Here is a 15949-nt window from a genome sequence, read left to right on the forward strand (position 1 = left end):
GCACTGATGATGGGCACTGATAGGCGGCACTGATGGGCACTGATAGGTGGCACTGATGGGCACTGATAGGTGGCACTGGTATGCGGCACTGATGGGCACTCATAGGTGGCACCGATGGGCACACATAGGCGGCACTGATGGGCACTCGTAGGTGGCATTGATTGGTATATATAGGTGGCACTGATGGGTACTTATGTGTGGCACTGATGTGTGGCACTGATGGGCACTGATAGGTGGGCACTGATGGGCACTGATGGGCACAGATGGGCACTGACAGGTGGCACTGATGGGCAGTGACAGGTGGCACAGATGGGCAATGACAGGTGGCACAGATGGGCAATGACAGGTGGCACTGATAGAGCATTGCTGGGCAGATCTGGGCATTGCTGGGCAGATCATGGACATAATAGTGCCAATCAGTGCCCATTTGTGGGCACTGATTGGCACAGATTGGGCACATGTGGATGGCCATGGGGTACATACCTGGCCATCCACGTTGCCCCTTCCCTGGTGGTCCTAGTGGCATCCCTGGTAGTCCAGTGGGGTGATCTGAGGGGGGGCTGCGCTGATGAACAATCAGCGCAGACCCCCCTGCCAGACGCGAGTGAGGAAGAGCCGATCAACGGCTCTTCCTATTGACAGCGTGATCAGCCGTGATTGGACACGGCTGATCTCGTGGTAAAGAGCCTCCGCCGGAGGCTTTTTACCAAGATCAGTGTAGCGGTGTGTCAGACTGACACACCGCTCCACCGATCGCCGTGATGCGCGCCCCCGGGGGCGCGCTGCGGCATGTTATCCTGCTGGACGTCATATGACGTCCAGTCAGGATAACGGAACCACTTCCCGGACGTCAATCCGCTATAGGGCGGGCGGGAAGTGGTTAAGGTTAAACCACTTCTTCTCCAATCTCATTGTGTGGCCCTCTGTCCTCTCACACTCCTTAAGACTGAATAGTTTTTTTCCTATGCTGGGATCGCCATTGAGGTATTTGTAAATCACCATCATATCTCCTCTCAAGTGTCGTTTCTTCAGCGAGAATAAATTTAGTGTTTGCAGTTGTTCCTCATAATTGAGGTCCTCCAGTCCCCTTCTTAGTTTTGTTGCCCTTTTTTGGACTTTCTCCAGTTCCAGCACATCCCTTCTGAGGACTGGTGACCAGAACTGGACAGAATACTCCAGATGTGGTCTAATCAGAGTTTTATAAAGTGGTAGGATTATCGTTCTATCTCTGAAGTATATCCCTTTTTTTATGCATGCTAATAGTCTGCCAGTTTTGGTAGCTGCAGCTTGACATTGCATGCTATTACTCAATCTGTCATCTAATAGGACCCCCAGATCTTTCTCCATCCTTGATTCCCCCAGCGGTTCTAACCCTAATGAGTAGTTTGCATTTATGTTTTTTGCCCCCAAGTGCATTAGCTTACATTTTCCACATTAAACCTCATTTGCCATGTATTTGCCCACTCCATTATTTTGTTCAGGTCTTTCTGTAAAATTTTTTTATCCTGATGTGAAGTTATTGCCCTGGTTAATTTTGTGTTGTCTGCAAAAACTGAGATTGAGCTATTTATCCCATCCTTTATATCCTTTATGAATAAATTGAATAGAATTGGTCCCAAGACAGAACCCTGGGGCACCCCACTTACCACTCCAGACCAGTCTGAGTACACATTATTTATCACTACCCTTTGGAAATGCCCCTGTAACCAGTTTTTAGTTAGGTACACTAAATCCACAGGCCTCCCCCTGTCTAGATGGCAGCTCACTGCCTCATAGAATGTTAACAGATTGGTCTGACAAGAACGACCTTTCGTAAACCCATGCTGATAACTACTTATGATATTTTTTTTCTTCATTACATTTTTGGATATAGTCCCTTATCCTCCCCTCCAATAATTTACCGACGATTGATGTTAGGCTGACTGGCCTGTAGTTTCCAAGGATTTGTCTCTGCCTTTTTTTTGAACATTGGTACCACATTGGCTTTTTTTCCCAATCAGCTGGCACAAATCCTGTTAGTATGCTGTCCACAAAGAACAATGGTCTGGCTATAACGTGACTGAGTTCTCTGAGAACTCTCGATTGTAAGCCATCTGGTCCTGGCATTTATTTGTATTAAGTTTATTAAGTCTTTCCTTCACTCGGGCCTCTGTTAGCCACAAGGGTATGCCCTGTGATGTGTCACTAACAGTATTGTTGCGGTCGGTATACCCATCCTTTTCCTGCGTAAAACTGAGAAGAAGGCATTTAGTATCGTTGCCTTCTCTGTGTCATCCCTAACCATCCTCCCATCCTCATCTTTTATGTGGGCAATGTGCTCTGATCTTGCCTTTTTTTTACTGTTAATGTATCTAAAAAAATGCCTTTGGATTTTTTTTTTACTCCTCTGCTATGTACATGCTCCTCATTTAATAGCAGCTCCAGTTTCTCATCTCAGTGTTGTGTTGGTGCATATTAACTTCCCCTTAGTTTTCCTCGAGCTTTGTTTTCGAATTGTCCTTGCATTCACCCCAGCATTAGAAGTTACAACTGTATTGTCCCTGCTGACTCCACTATTATCCTCTGTCCTTTGCTCACTCCCGGCTATTGCTTCCTCTGACCCCTCCCCCCATTACCTAGTTTAAAAGCCCCTCCAACTTTGTGGCCATCTTTCTTCCCAATAGGGCTGTACCATCCCCATTAAAGTGCAGCCAGTCCCTACTAAAGATAATCGACTGAGAAGTCAGCCCAGTTCTCCAGGAACCCAAATCCCTCTTTCCTACACCAATTCCTCAGCCACTTGTTCAGTTCCCTAAGCTCCTGCTGCCTCTCTGGTGTGGCTAGAGGTACAGGTAGTATTTCAGTGAAAACTACCTTGGAGGACTTTTTCCTCAATCTATTCCCTAAGTCCCTGAAATATTTTTTTTAGGACTCTCCACCTTCCTCTCACTTTGTCATTGGTGCTAACGTGTACCATGATTGCTAGGTCCTCACCAGCCCCGCCCAATAATCTGTCCACCCGATCCGCGATGTGCCGAAACGGAGCGCCCGGTAAACAACAAACTGTTCTACGATCAGTCTTTCTGACAGATTGCCCTCTCTGTCCTCCTAATAATTGAGTCCCCCACTACCAGCACTTGTCTAGCCTTTCCTGTATGTCTGCCCCCCTCCTTACTGGAGCCATCACTCCCCTGGCAGCTAGGGGAGGGCGCCTGCTCCAGCACTGCCACCCCTGAGCTTATATCCCCAACATCATGCAACCTGACATATTTGTTGGGGTGTACCAGCTCAGGACTGGTCTCCCTAGCACTCTTCCCCCTACCCGTCCTTCTAGTTGTCACCCAGCTATGTACCTCTGGCTCCTGTGCCTCCATGTCTCCAACTTCCCCTCCACTGGCCCCCGCCAGCACCTGCTGGGTAATGTCCAAGCTCCTTTCCAGGTTGCTGATGCTTCTTAGTGTTGTCACCTGATTCTCCATAACCAGGATTGAGGCTTCCAGGGAAACAACTCTCTCACATCTCACACTGCAGTATCCGCCCTCGATTGACTCATTAAGGAACGCATACATGAAGCAGGATGTACACTGAGTGGCATCACCAATCCTGTTGGACATTTTACTCGCTATTTTATTGGGGATAATAAGAAAGACTTGCTATTGGTTTCCAAACTACCCCTGGCTCTCCCTGCGACACTCTCAGAACCCCGCTACACTCTCGGTACTAACGCTACTCCCAGGCCCTATAGGCAACCCCAGTTACTCCCAGGTTCTAAAGGTACTCCCAGGTAATAAGGTTACTCCCAGCACTAAGGGTACTACCTGGCACAAAAGCCACTCCCAGTTACTCCCAAGTACTAAAGGTTCTCCCAGGAATGAAGTTACTCCCAGGTACTAAAGTTATTCTCAGGTAACAAGTTATTCCTAGACAGGGCTGTTTTTCCCCAGAAACTAGGTGCAGCAACTCAACCACGACCCCCCCAAAACCAACCTTCCCTCCACACACACACACCCTCCAAACCGCATCAAATAGTGGGTGTGGTCAAATTTCACTAACAATGCAAGGGCCTTAAAGGGGCATCAAATACCAGGAGTGCATTACATACAGAGTGCAGAGTTTGGGGGGAGGGGGATGTTACACACAGAGTTCAGCGTTCCAGGGAGTGCTACATACAGGGTGCAGAGTTCCAGTGTGTGCTAAAAATCCCTGTTACCAGGTATTAGGTTACTCCCAGGCAGGGATTTTTTTCAGCTGGAACTTGGTGGAACTCGGTTCCACCACCTCTGGCTCAGGCCCTCTGCTCCCTGCTCACCACTATTACTTGTAAACATTGAAGTCCGACTTCTGTGTTTACAAGGGACAGCTTGTCACTCAATGGCTCCCACAGATCAGATTTCCTGAGTGGACAAGGAAGATGCAGGTGCAAAACAGATCCCAACTCCCCCACTGGAGCATCTCTCTACAAGTTAGAGAGGAGCCACCTACAGTGTGGGAGGGGAAGTACTAGAGCCAACAGGGTGTTTCAGTTTATTACAGCAACCCAAGTAAGACATGTGGAAAATGGTGGAGCTTTTAAGGAGGGAGAGAAAAGATGGGGGCAGTGGAAGGGGGGTTGCATGCAGAGGTCAGAGCTGAAGAGGGGTGAAAGTGAGATGTGGATAGGGGATGCAGAGGTAAGCAGCTGCGGAAGAAGGCTAAACTCTGCACTCTGTGTGTAGTGCACCCCTTAACTTTGCACTGTTTGTAGTGCACCCCATGAACTCTGCACACTGTGTACAGCGCACTCCTTAACTCTGCACTGTGCACATAGCGCAACTGCAAACTCTGCACACCCTGGAACTCTGCACTCTGTATGTAGCACACCCTGGAACTCTGAACTCTGTGTGTAACATCCCCCTCCCCAAGAACTCTGCACTCTGTACATAATACACTCCTGGTATTTAATGCCCCTTTAAGACCATTGCGCTGTTAGTGAAATTTGACCACACCCAATATTTGATGCGGTTTGGAGGGTGTGTGTGTGTGTGGGGAGGGAAGGTTGGTTTTGGGGGGGTCGTGGTTGAGTTCCTGCACCTAGTTTCTGAGAAAAAAAGCCCTGCTCCCAGGTATTAAGTTACTCCCAGGTATTAAGGTACTCTCAGGTATTAAGGTACTCCCAGGTATTAAGTTATTATTATATTATTAAGTTATTAATGTATTAAGTTAAATTTGATGGGGCAATGGCAGGTGTTAGCACTTCAATCATCACCACACCATGGTTCATATGGTGCTGGTATGATTAAAGCACAATATTTATATTATTACATTGTAATGTAAAATAAAATAGCTCAACTCACCATAATGCAGAATCAGTGGGAGCCTTGAGTGTGTCATTTGCCACTGTTGTCTGCCACCAGATGCAGCTTGTCACTTGCCACCGTCGCCTGCCACCAGATGCAGTGTGTCACTTGCCACCCGTCACCTGCCACCAGATGCAGTGTGTCACTTGCCATCCTTCACTGCCACCAGATGCAGCGTGTCACTAGCCACCGTCGCCTGCCATCAGTTGCAGCGTGTCACTTGCCACCGTCACCTGCCACCAGATGCCGTCACTTGCCACCCCTTGCTGCCACCAGATGCAGCGTGTCACTTGCCACCCATCTCCTGCCACCAGATGCAGCATGTCACTTGCCACCCATTGCCGGTCATCAGCTTTAGCTTCCCACTATCCTGTCCTGCCACCAGATGTACAATGTCACTGTAGCCTGCTACGAAAAATACAAATTTAAGGCCAATTTTTAAGGGTTTTTTTCTGCAGTGGAAGAAATTAATCACACCCTCTTCTTGCAACCTCGCAGCCTCTCCACAGTGCTATGGTGTCTGACAGAGTGGGAAAACTGGCACAGGTGCAGTTGCTACTGTGTTCCGTCCTATCCTAGAGTGAGAGGGCAGAACAGCAGTAATGCGGGGCTGGATGTGAGTGATGATGTCATCTCTCTGCTCGCCCGCCGCATCTCGGTCAGTGCAGCCTTTGCGGCCTGGCTGCAAGTAGAGCACAGACTGGCCCTTGGGTTGGGGATCCCCTGCTTTAAAGGAATTAATAATTAAAAATGATTACAAAAATAAGAAATATAGCAAAAATACAAATGGGTGGGGTGGTGATTGAGTTAAAGTGCCACTTTATCCAAACCCCCCCTCCCCCCAAAAAGGTACTCTTATTGAGTATTCTAATTGGAAGTAATTTGCGTCCCTTATAATTGCATCATAGGACAGTACATCATTTAAACCAATTATAAACCATAACTTCCTTTCCAAGGGTGGCTACATATATATCATATCTATATATGGGCCTCACTGAGCTGCTTTAACTGGCTAGCTTGGTCATGCAACACTGTACCCAAATTAAATTAATATTATTATTATTTTTTCACACAAATAGAGCTTTCTTTTGGTTGTATTTGATCAACACTGGGCTTTTTAATTTTTGCGCTGTAAATAAAAAAAAGACCGAACATTTTGAAAAAATATTTTTCTTACTTTCTGCTTTAAAACATATCCAATAAAAGTTTGAAAAAAAATCCTAATGAGTGTATATTAACTGCTTTACGTGAAAGTTATAGCGCCAACAAACTATGGTATATGTATTGAATTCAATTTTTTTTTTACTACTAATGGCAGTGATTAGCGACTTATAGTGGAACTGTGATGGACAATCTGACACTGACACGGGGTGGGGGGGGACTTACTAACTGCCACTGACATCACCAGTGACACTAGTACAGTGATCAGTGATAATACTATATGCTTTTATTGGTTAAACTAGATGGACTTGTGTCTTTTTTTCAGCAGGGCTAGCTAATGTAACTAACTATGTAACTGTCATTGTACTAATGACACTGGCTGGGAAGGGGTATACATCTAGGACAATCAAGGTGTTAAATGTGTGTCTAACATTGTTGTGTGTGTTATATGCTGCTTTTTACTAAATATCTTTGTTTCTTATCCCTCCCTCTCTTTGTTTCTTATATACAGTACCAGCAGCACACCAATTACCCATGTGACAATTGTCCATTTTTATATGCAATGGGCTCTGCGCTAAGGGTTAAAGTCTTGGTGTGGCTGCCTACACAATGACTACTACTCAAGAGTTATCCAAAAATCTAAACCAAGTATGTGCGGCACTACTTAAGCAACAAATAAATACTTACTTAGTGTTGCAAGTAATCAATTCCTAAACAGTGCTACAAATATATAAATCAATTCAGGTAACATAAAGTGCTAAAGAGTCCTTTACATTAGTCCATATATATGTGACAAATTATATAACAAAATCCGTTGTGCTTAAAAGTGCTCTGTGCTGTAAACTTCAAATACGTTCAGTGCTGTATGTGCAGGTCAGCACTCCATGCTCCCCTCCTTTGCCTACACACTAACCAGACCAAGATGTTATGCACATTTTGCATATATCCACAATCTCTACTTTGGTTGTCTTTACTACTAGGCTTTTTAGATCGATGCTTCTCAGGCCAAGATTTTATATATACCCGCAGCCTCCACTCTGGTTGCCTCCACTATAATGCCCCGTACACACGGTCGGACTTTGTTCGGACATTCCGACAACAAAATCCTAGGATTTTTTCCGACGGATGTTGGCTCAAACTTGTCTTGCATACACACGGTCACACAAAGTTGTCGGAAAATCCGATCATTCTGAACGCAGTGATGTAAAACACGTACGTCTGGACTATAAACGGGGCAGTGGCCAATAGCTTTCATCTCTTTATTTATTCTGAGCATGCGTGGCACTTTGTCCGTCGGATTTGTGTACACATGATCGGAATTTCCGACAATGGATTTTGTTGTCGGAAAATTTTATAGCCTGCTCTCAAACTTTGTGTGTCGGAAATCTGATGGAAAATGTGTGATGGAGCCTACACATGGTCGGAATTTCAGACAACAAGGTCCTATCACACATTTTCCATCGGAAAATCCGACCGTGTGTACGGGGCATAAGGCTTTTGTATAGATCGGTACCCTTCTTTCTTTGTATATGTAGTCATGGTGTTAGCACTACTGACAAACAATCCGCAAAATCAACCCCACTGCCAGACTTCATGCATCCTTTCACGAGACAATGACCAGTCTTTTGCAAGCTTTGTTTTTGTTGTTTTATTGGGGGGTACAACTTGGATAGCGATAGGGATATGGGATGCCCGTAAAATTCATCATTGCCATCATATTTAAAGACTCCAATACACTTTGAATAAAGTTAGAGCCTAAAGATTGAATGTGCATAATAGACTAGATATAAATCTTCCCCTGCATCTCCATGCAGACTATTACTCCTCCTGCATCTCCATGCAGACTACTGTTCCTAAGAGTTCTCCATTCGTCACCATGTGAGGGACAGAAACATCACTTTTGACTGTGTAAAAGCAATGGTCTTAGTTCTCTTCACCTCCTGCCCAAACTTGTTTCCTCCTGTACAGACTTGATTCCTCGTGCACAAACTTGTAGTTGCTGATTGAAGTATGACACATCCTCTTCTATTGGGTAGTATGAACTCACTCTGAATAAGCCCCTCTACTGGCTCTGGTGGCTCGCTGCTACTAGGCCTGAGGCCTGCAGAACCTCTCGCCGGAGGCCTAGTAGGTTAAAAGCCTGTCTTCTAGGAAATGGACTACTGTTCCCAGCCAGCCCAACTTGCAAACCATGTGCCCTCCGGCCACACTGATTTGACACAGATCCCTACAGTCTCTTCTCTGATCCAGGACTCCTCACCATCCACTGTGTGCATGAAAAGACTCTGCCAATGACCGTGTAGAAGCAGAGTTCCCTCACAGATTCCCTGGCACCTCCAGCCATCCACTGTAGTAACACTCACCAACCTTCCAGCCCTGAGTCCTTGAAGAGGAACTTGTCCGGACCATGCGTTCCGACAGCTTCTCCTGCCCCTCTGCTCCAGGAGTTCCCTGCCACCGACCGTGTGGTGACAGACATTGCCAATGACCGTATAGAGGCAATGTTCCTTCACAGCTCTCCCCGGGCCTCCTCCTGCGATCAGTACACCCCCTCCAGACGGGGGTGTCCTCCGGTGGCTGTCTAGCACTCCATTCCTCACTTCACCCAGTCGACTTCTCATCCCCTGTGACATGTGACCTCAGCTCATATAGGAGGCCCGCCTCCTGCCAACACCCAATTAGGCATTGGTCAGGGCTCCCACATGTGCTGCCTGCCACGCCAGCTCTTGGCCCAGCCTCCTCCAGAACATTCTTCCTGGAAGAAGGGGAGGCGCCTTAGAACTGGAGCACAAGTGATCACACCCACTGCTACTCTGACCACTCCCAGCCCCCAGATCAAAACAGACAGGCCTAGCTTGCAGCATAAGCCTGCCTAAATTTGCCTGTGCTGAACAAACCCTATTAATATAACCCTTACTAGCACCTACCTACTAGTACAGTGTGCTACATTCATCCCCCACCAAAATCACAGCGGTCCTCAGCTGTAGAAAACAATTTACAAAAAAATACCTCCTGGGCCCAGGAGTAAAGGGCATCCCATAAAATGTAGTTGGATGGGGGAAAAGGATAAAACATGGCTGGGGAATTTTGTATAAAAGTACAAAAATATAGTATACACACTCTGATCATATATTTACATTTTATACACACATCCTAGCCTACAGGTCCCTGTAGCTATTTCCATACAGGTGGAGACAGAGCACTACTCCCGGGGGAGCAATACTTTGCCTACCACAGGTCTTCCTCTCTTGTCCCGCGGTGGAGATGGACAGCCGTCCCATCCCGGTGTACCAAAGAGAAGTCAAAACATACACACAGTCTAACTATACACTAACTATACCCTAACTATACACTATTCACTAGATAGAGGGGGTTACCATCCTCCATTGGGTGAATAAAACGCACACAATTTTTTTTTAAATGTATCAGATATGGCATGCGGTACCCTGTTTGTACTGTCACTCCCTCAAAAGGAGTCTAAAAGACCTCCTGCAGAGTGCAGCCTAAACAGACATGCCAATGTCAAAAGGAAAAGAAAACTTCTGGTTGCTCCTGGTTAGAGGGGCCCCTCCCGAAAGTCAGGTAACAGGAAGGTTTAACAGGGATAGTGCACCCTAGTGTCCATGATACCTTTCCTTCCATCGGGCACCCTGTGTAGCAGGCAAAAGCTGTCCCTGTGAAATTTTCAAGTGTAATTAGGGAAAAACCACCCAGACCCTGCCCTGTTCTTGCAGTCCTGATGGCCGGCTCCATGTGGGCTGCGCAACACAGCAGTACTTCCTCACACATACAAACGGGGATCCGGCAACCTCCTACGAACATCCCCCTCCCCTCTGACTGAGACCAAATGGCTCCTGGTAGGCCGACCCGCCTTCACAATCAGGACCCGGTCTGTGTCAATGGCACAACCCAAGCTCCACTCTTGCTTGATGCCCTTGAAACGGGCCCAGACTTCAATCTCTGGCACCCTGAGTAGCTTGGGGACGTGCAAAAAGTCCCAAACCATATCATACTCCCACCATCCCCATGAGCTATCATTGATGTTCATGGTCTGGGTTGGGACATAGGGATAATCAAAGCCCCATTCAAAGGCAACCCTCCTTTGAACTTCCCGCTGGAATCTTGAGAGTCGGGGTAACTCCTTAATCTTCCCTTTTCCTGGCAGGACACAGGCATCTAGGGCCTTGACGACCCATTGCCTGTAGGTGGGTGCCCTGGTCTGGGTGGTGGATGGCTGATTATAAAAAGTTCTGCTGGAATACATTGGGGTCCATGCTGGGGACTGTGGTTCCTCCAGTGTATCAGATGGGGCATCACCAGGTGGGGAATCTCCCGTCTCCCATTCTTCCTCACTGGAGCCCTCCTCAGGGGAGGACCAGGAAAACAGCTTTTCCACTGACCCAAACCTCTCTAACACTCTGGGTGAACCCCAATCTATGACCCGGCCCTCGCTCACCACATCCAGCTCACCTGAAGGTACTTCCTCCTGCAGCATGGGTTCCCTCCGGATGGGCACAGCAAGGGTCTTACTAGGAGCCGGCTCTTCAGGGATATAAACCGGAGGCTGCACACTGACTCCTACAGCCTCCGGGCCCCTGGCCAGGCCACGGGTCTTCACAGCAGACTCTGTTCCTCTTATGTCCAGGAACTCTGGGGTGGAGGCACCTGTTTGATGCTCTTCTCCATCACTGGCAGGTGATCCTTGGCCCTCCGAGCGTCCTGCGGCCGCAGCATGCATAGTCCTGTGAGCGGATGGATAGTGTAGTATCTCAATTCCCACTGCACTGGCCCTAAGCGAGTTAGTGGATCCCCACAATGACCGCACTGGGCCCAGGTAGTTACTCCGATTGTTGGTAGATGGCACCTGGGACACAGCATGCATAGCCGCTCCACTCCTCCGATCGCTCCCAAGGCGAGTCCCCCACAAAGTTCCAATCGGATGCCAGTGTCAACCAGCACCCAGTCCTGCATATCAGGTAGTCGCTGTACAGCGGGCATCCTCCGATCACCCTCCTCCATCTTCCTCCACCTCGTGTTTAACGCACAGCACGCTGAGTTCTTTTCTGTCCTCCGCTGGGGCGTGACTCCACCCACACGCTCTTGGTTCAGCGTGCGAGGAACTGTAAGCAGGCTTCAGACAGTGTGCGCCGTAGTGACACCTGGTGGCAGGCACTGTTGAATTGCAAGCACTGTCCAAGTTTATTTTTTTTTTAAACTGCGTCACAGAGCTGGACTGAAAGCAGGCAAATTATACAGTGACCGCCATTAACAAAGTAAAGTCTATCCTCTGTGACATCCTACTGTGTGGGACTGACCATGCAGCATCCTGTCAAAGACACCCCCTCATTGCATACTGTTACTAGGAGCAACAGCAGACATCCACAACTCCTTTTAATGTGTTAAGCAGAATTAATAAAGTCACAACATTTTTATCTTCTCTACAATACAGTGCAGAGTGCTGGACATATTTGTAATCCAGAGCGCGATCACTCGCCGTGGTTGCCACGGGTGATAGCAACTGAAGAGCCTGAAGATTGAATCTGCATAATAGACTAGATATAAATCTTCCCCTGCATCTCCATGAAGACTATTACTCCTCCTGCATCTCCATGCAGACTACTAAGAGTTCTCCATCCATCACCGTGTGAGGGACAGAAACCTCACTTTTGATCATGTAAAAGCAATGATCTTAGTTCTCTTCACCTCCTGCCCAAACTTGTTTCCTCCTGTACAGACTTGATTCCTCCTGCACAAACTTGTAGTTGCTAATTGAAGTATGACACATCCTCTTCTATTGGGTAGTATGAACTCATTCTGAATAAGCCCCACTACTGGCTCTGGTGGTTCGCTGCTACTAGGCCTGAGGTCTGCAGAACCTCTCGCTGGAGGCCTAGTAGGTTAAAAGCCTGTCTTCTAGGAAATTGACTACTGCTCCCAGCCAGCCCAACTTGCAAACCATGTGCCCTCCGGCCACACTGATTTGACACAGACCCCCACAGTCTCTTCTCTGATCCAGGACTCCTCACCATCCACTGTGTGCATGAAAAGACTCTGCTAATGACCGTGTAGATGCAGAGTTCCCTCACAGATTCCCTGACACCTCTAGCCATCCACTGTGATAACACTCACCGACCTTCCAGCCCTGAGTCCTTGATGAGGAACTTGTCTCATTCCAACAGCTTCTCCTGCCCCTCTGCTCCAGGAGTTCCCTGCCACCGACCATGTGGTGACAGAGACATTACCGATGACCGTGTAGAGGCAATGTTCCTTCACAGCTCTCCCCGGGCCTCCTCCTGCGATCGGTACACCCCCCCAGATGGGGGTGTCCTCCTGCGGCTGTCTAGCACTCCATTCCTCACTTCACCCAGTCGATGTCTCCTCCCCAGTGACATGTAATCTTAGCTCATATAGGAGGCCCGCCCCCTGCCAACACCAGATAGGGATTGGTCAGGGCTCCCACATGTGCTACGTGCCACTCCAGCTCTTGGCCCAGCCTCTCCTCCAGAACATTCTTCCTGGAAGCAGGGGAGGCGCCTCAGAATTGGAGCACAAGTGATCACACCCACTGCTACTCTGACCACTCTCAACCCCCAAATCAAAACGGACAGGCCTAGCTTGCAGCATAAGCCTGCCTAAATTTGCCTGCGCTGAACAAACCCTAGTAATATACCCCTTACTAGCACCTACCTACTGGTAGAGGGTGCTACAGGTATATCTCATTGACTTATATTTCAGTGCACCGAGACCCCAGACAGAAGTGAGAGAAGGTTCTGGAATTTCAGTGTCTTTCACTGTATACTGTGTAGAAGTGTAGCATATTTTCCACCACTACACTCTCTCCACCTGTCACCAATTCTTAAGGTTGCTGTTGACTTTACAGCCCACAGACTCCTATCAACCATTGACACAGAAAGTGGGTTGAGCCTAAGGTCTGCTCCCTTCTTGTGGTTGATGTGTGGATTTTATAGTCAAAAGCAGGTTATCTATTGGCTAAGGAATCCACCCACTGACTGCTGTCAATAATAAAAGAAGCTGACTTGATGGGGAGCTAGTTTCTCAGAATCCCTATCAGGCTCTGTCCCCTGCTACAAAACTCCTCAACCCCTGTGCTGTTTGTGTGCTGAGGGATCTTAACTGAAGTGAGGACGAAGTGTCTGTATGGACATTCCAATCCTAGTTTGCATCCTCGCATAGTGCTTGCCACAAATTTGTGTATCTGTTTCCACACCGATATTTGTGGTGCAGCGGTAAAATGGAATTTTAAAGTTATTGTAAAGCAACATTTTTTAAATTAAGATAACAAACGTTATACTTTCTTGCTCTATGCAATGGTTTTGCAGAAAAACATGATAACTTTCTGTTTTTTTTTAATTTTTGGTAAATAAAATTATTTGGTCACAACTGAAAATTGATATTTGCGCTTGCTATTCGTTGATAAAAGAGAGAGCTTGTGCCAATGTCTTCTTATTTGAACTGTGTAAAATGATTATGGTTTACTCATTTAGCCAGTCGAAAGTATATATTGGTATATTGGATTTTTACACAGCATCACTTTTTTCACACTTTATATCTGTAAGCCAGCATTATACGAGTTCTGTTTATGGATAAGATCAAATTTTTGTGTTATTGTACCTTTCTAGGATTCCATACCAAAAATAGACACCAATGCAAGTACGATTTTGCATATAATGATTTACTTAAAGTGTTGGTATTTGCTTCTGTATTCATTCATTGGATTTGGTTTATGGGATTTCATGCTGTAGGAATCCGGTTACAACTAAGTTCTATTAATAACATATTATCTCTTTAGATTCCAGCAACAAGAAATTCAAAAGTACAATACAGAGAAGCACAGAAACAGGAATGGCAGCTGAAATGAGGAGTCGTATGGTCCGGCAGCCAAGCAGAGAGTCAACAGATGGAAGTATTAACAGCTACAGCTCTGAAGGAAAGTAAGTATGCAGTGTGGCAAGATGAATAACACAATGTCTGCCATCATTCTTCAGTACAGGAATTCAGTGTTTCCCTTTCAGATTGTTCTAAAATAATTTGGTAGCGAATTGCAATGAAAAAAAAGTTGAATTGAAACCTTTGCTCCTAGAATCATAGGCAGATGTTAGAATCTGACAAGTGTTACCTTTAACCACTTGAGTTCAGGAAGGATATACTCCCTTCAAGATCAGAGCTTTTTTTGCTATTCAGCACTGCACTTTTTTAACTGGCAATTGCTCAGTCATGCAACACTGTACTGTACTTCACCCAAGAGTGGGGATACCACGTGTGAGACTTTTTGGGGGCCTAGCTGTGTGCAGGCCCCCGAAATCTACAGACCACCAAGGCTTTCAAAGGGCTACATTCCCTCAATTCATTTCCTGACTATATATCACAGTTTTGGAGTCCCAGAAATGCCAGGATAGTACAACACCCAGGATAGTAAAATTACCCATTTTTGGAAAACAGACACCCCAAACTATTTGCTGAGACGCATGTTAAGTGCATGGAAGATTTAACTTTTTGACACAAGTTTTTGGAAATTGACAGAAATAAATGTTTTGTTTTTTGTTTTTTTGTTTTTTACACAAAGTTGTCACTTTAATGAGATATTTCTCACACATCTCATGGGTATATATGGGATTACACCCCAAAACACATTCTGCTACTTTTCCTGAGTATGGAAATACCATATGTGAGAGACATTTTGGCAGCTTAGCTATGTACAGGCTCTATTTGTGGCAATAAATGAGATCTGTAATATACTCGCCATGTCTCTTAGCAAATAGCTTGGGGTGTCTACTTTCCAAAAAGTATTTGCTAAGAGGCATGGCGAGTACTTTGCAAATCTCATTTATTGCCACAAATAGAGCCTGTACATAGCTAAGCTGCCAAAAGATCTCATTTGTTGGCATGAGTTTTTGGAAATTAAAGAATGAAAATGAAAATGTGTTTTTTATTTACTTTTGCATTTTTCAAAACCTTGTGACAAAAAAATGAGATTTGCAAAATACTTACCATGCCTCTTATCAAATTCTTTGGAGTGTCTACTTTCCAAAAAGTAATTTGGGGGGGGGGGGGGGGGGTTGTACTAACCTGGAATTTCAGGGCCTCCGAAACTGTGATAGGTAGTCAGGAAATTAAATGAGGAAATAATGCCCTTTGAAAGACTGAAGGTGGCAATTGGATTTTGGGCTCCTGTACAATACATGGCTAGGCTGCCAAAAAGTCTCTCACGTGTCGTATACCCATACTTGGGAGAATTAGTAGAATGTGTTTTGGTGTGTAATTCCACATATACCCATGGCATGATTGAAAAATATCTCATTAAAATGACAACTGTGTAAAAAGAATTTTGTTTTGTCATTTTCTAAAAACTTGTGGCAAAAAATAAAATCTTCCCTGGACTCAACATGCCTCTCAGCAATTCCCTTGGGGCGTCTACTTTCAAAAAGAGGTAATATAGGGGGATGTTTAAACTG

General features: G+C 46.2%; 1 protein-coding gene across 28 annotated transcripts in view; it reads left to right on the forward strand.

Annotated features, from left to right (window-relative positions):
- RIMS1 (regulating synaptic membrane exocytosis 1) overlaps positions 1-15949 on the forward strand; it is a 641584-nt gene that overhangs the window by 586410 nt on the left and 39225 nt on the right. For all 28 annotated transcript variants that reach the window (XM_073626786.1, XM_073626789.1, XM_073626788.1 and 25 more), the window contains one exon: positions 14287-14428. In XM_073626786.1, the coding sequence (XP_073482887.1) occupies positions 14287-14428 (142 nt within the window). The remainder of the gene's footprint in view (positions 1-14286; positions 14429-15949) is intronic.

The sequence above is a fragment of the Aquarana catesbeiana genome, linkage group LG04, assembly GCF_042186555.1.
Source record: "Aquarana catesbeiana isolate 2022-GZ linkage group LG04, ASM4218655v1, whole genome shotgun sequence".
Lineage (NCBI taxonomy): Eukaryota > Metazoa > Chordata > Amphibia > Anura > Ranidae > Aquarana > Aquarana catesbeiana.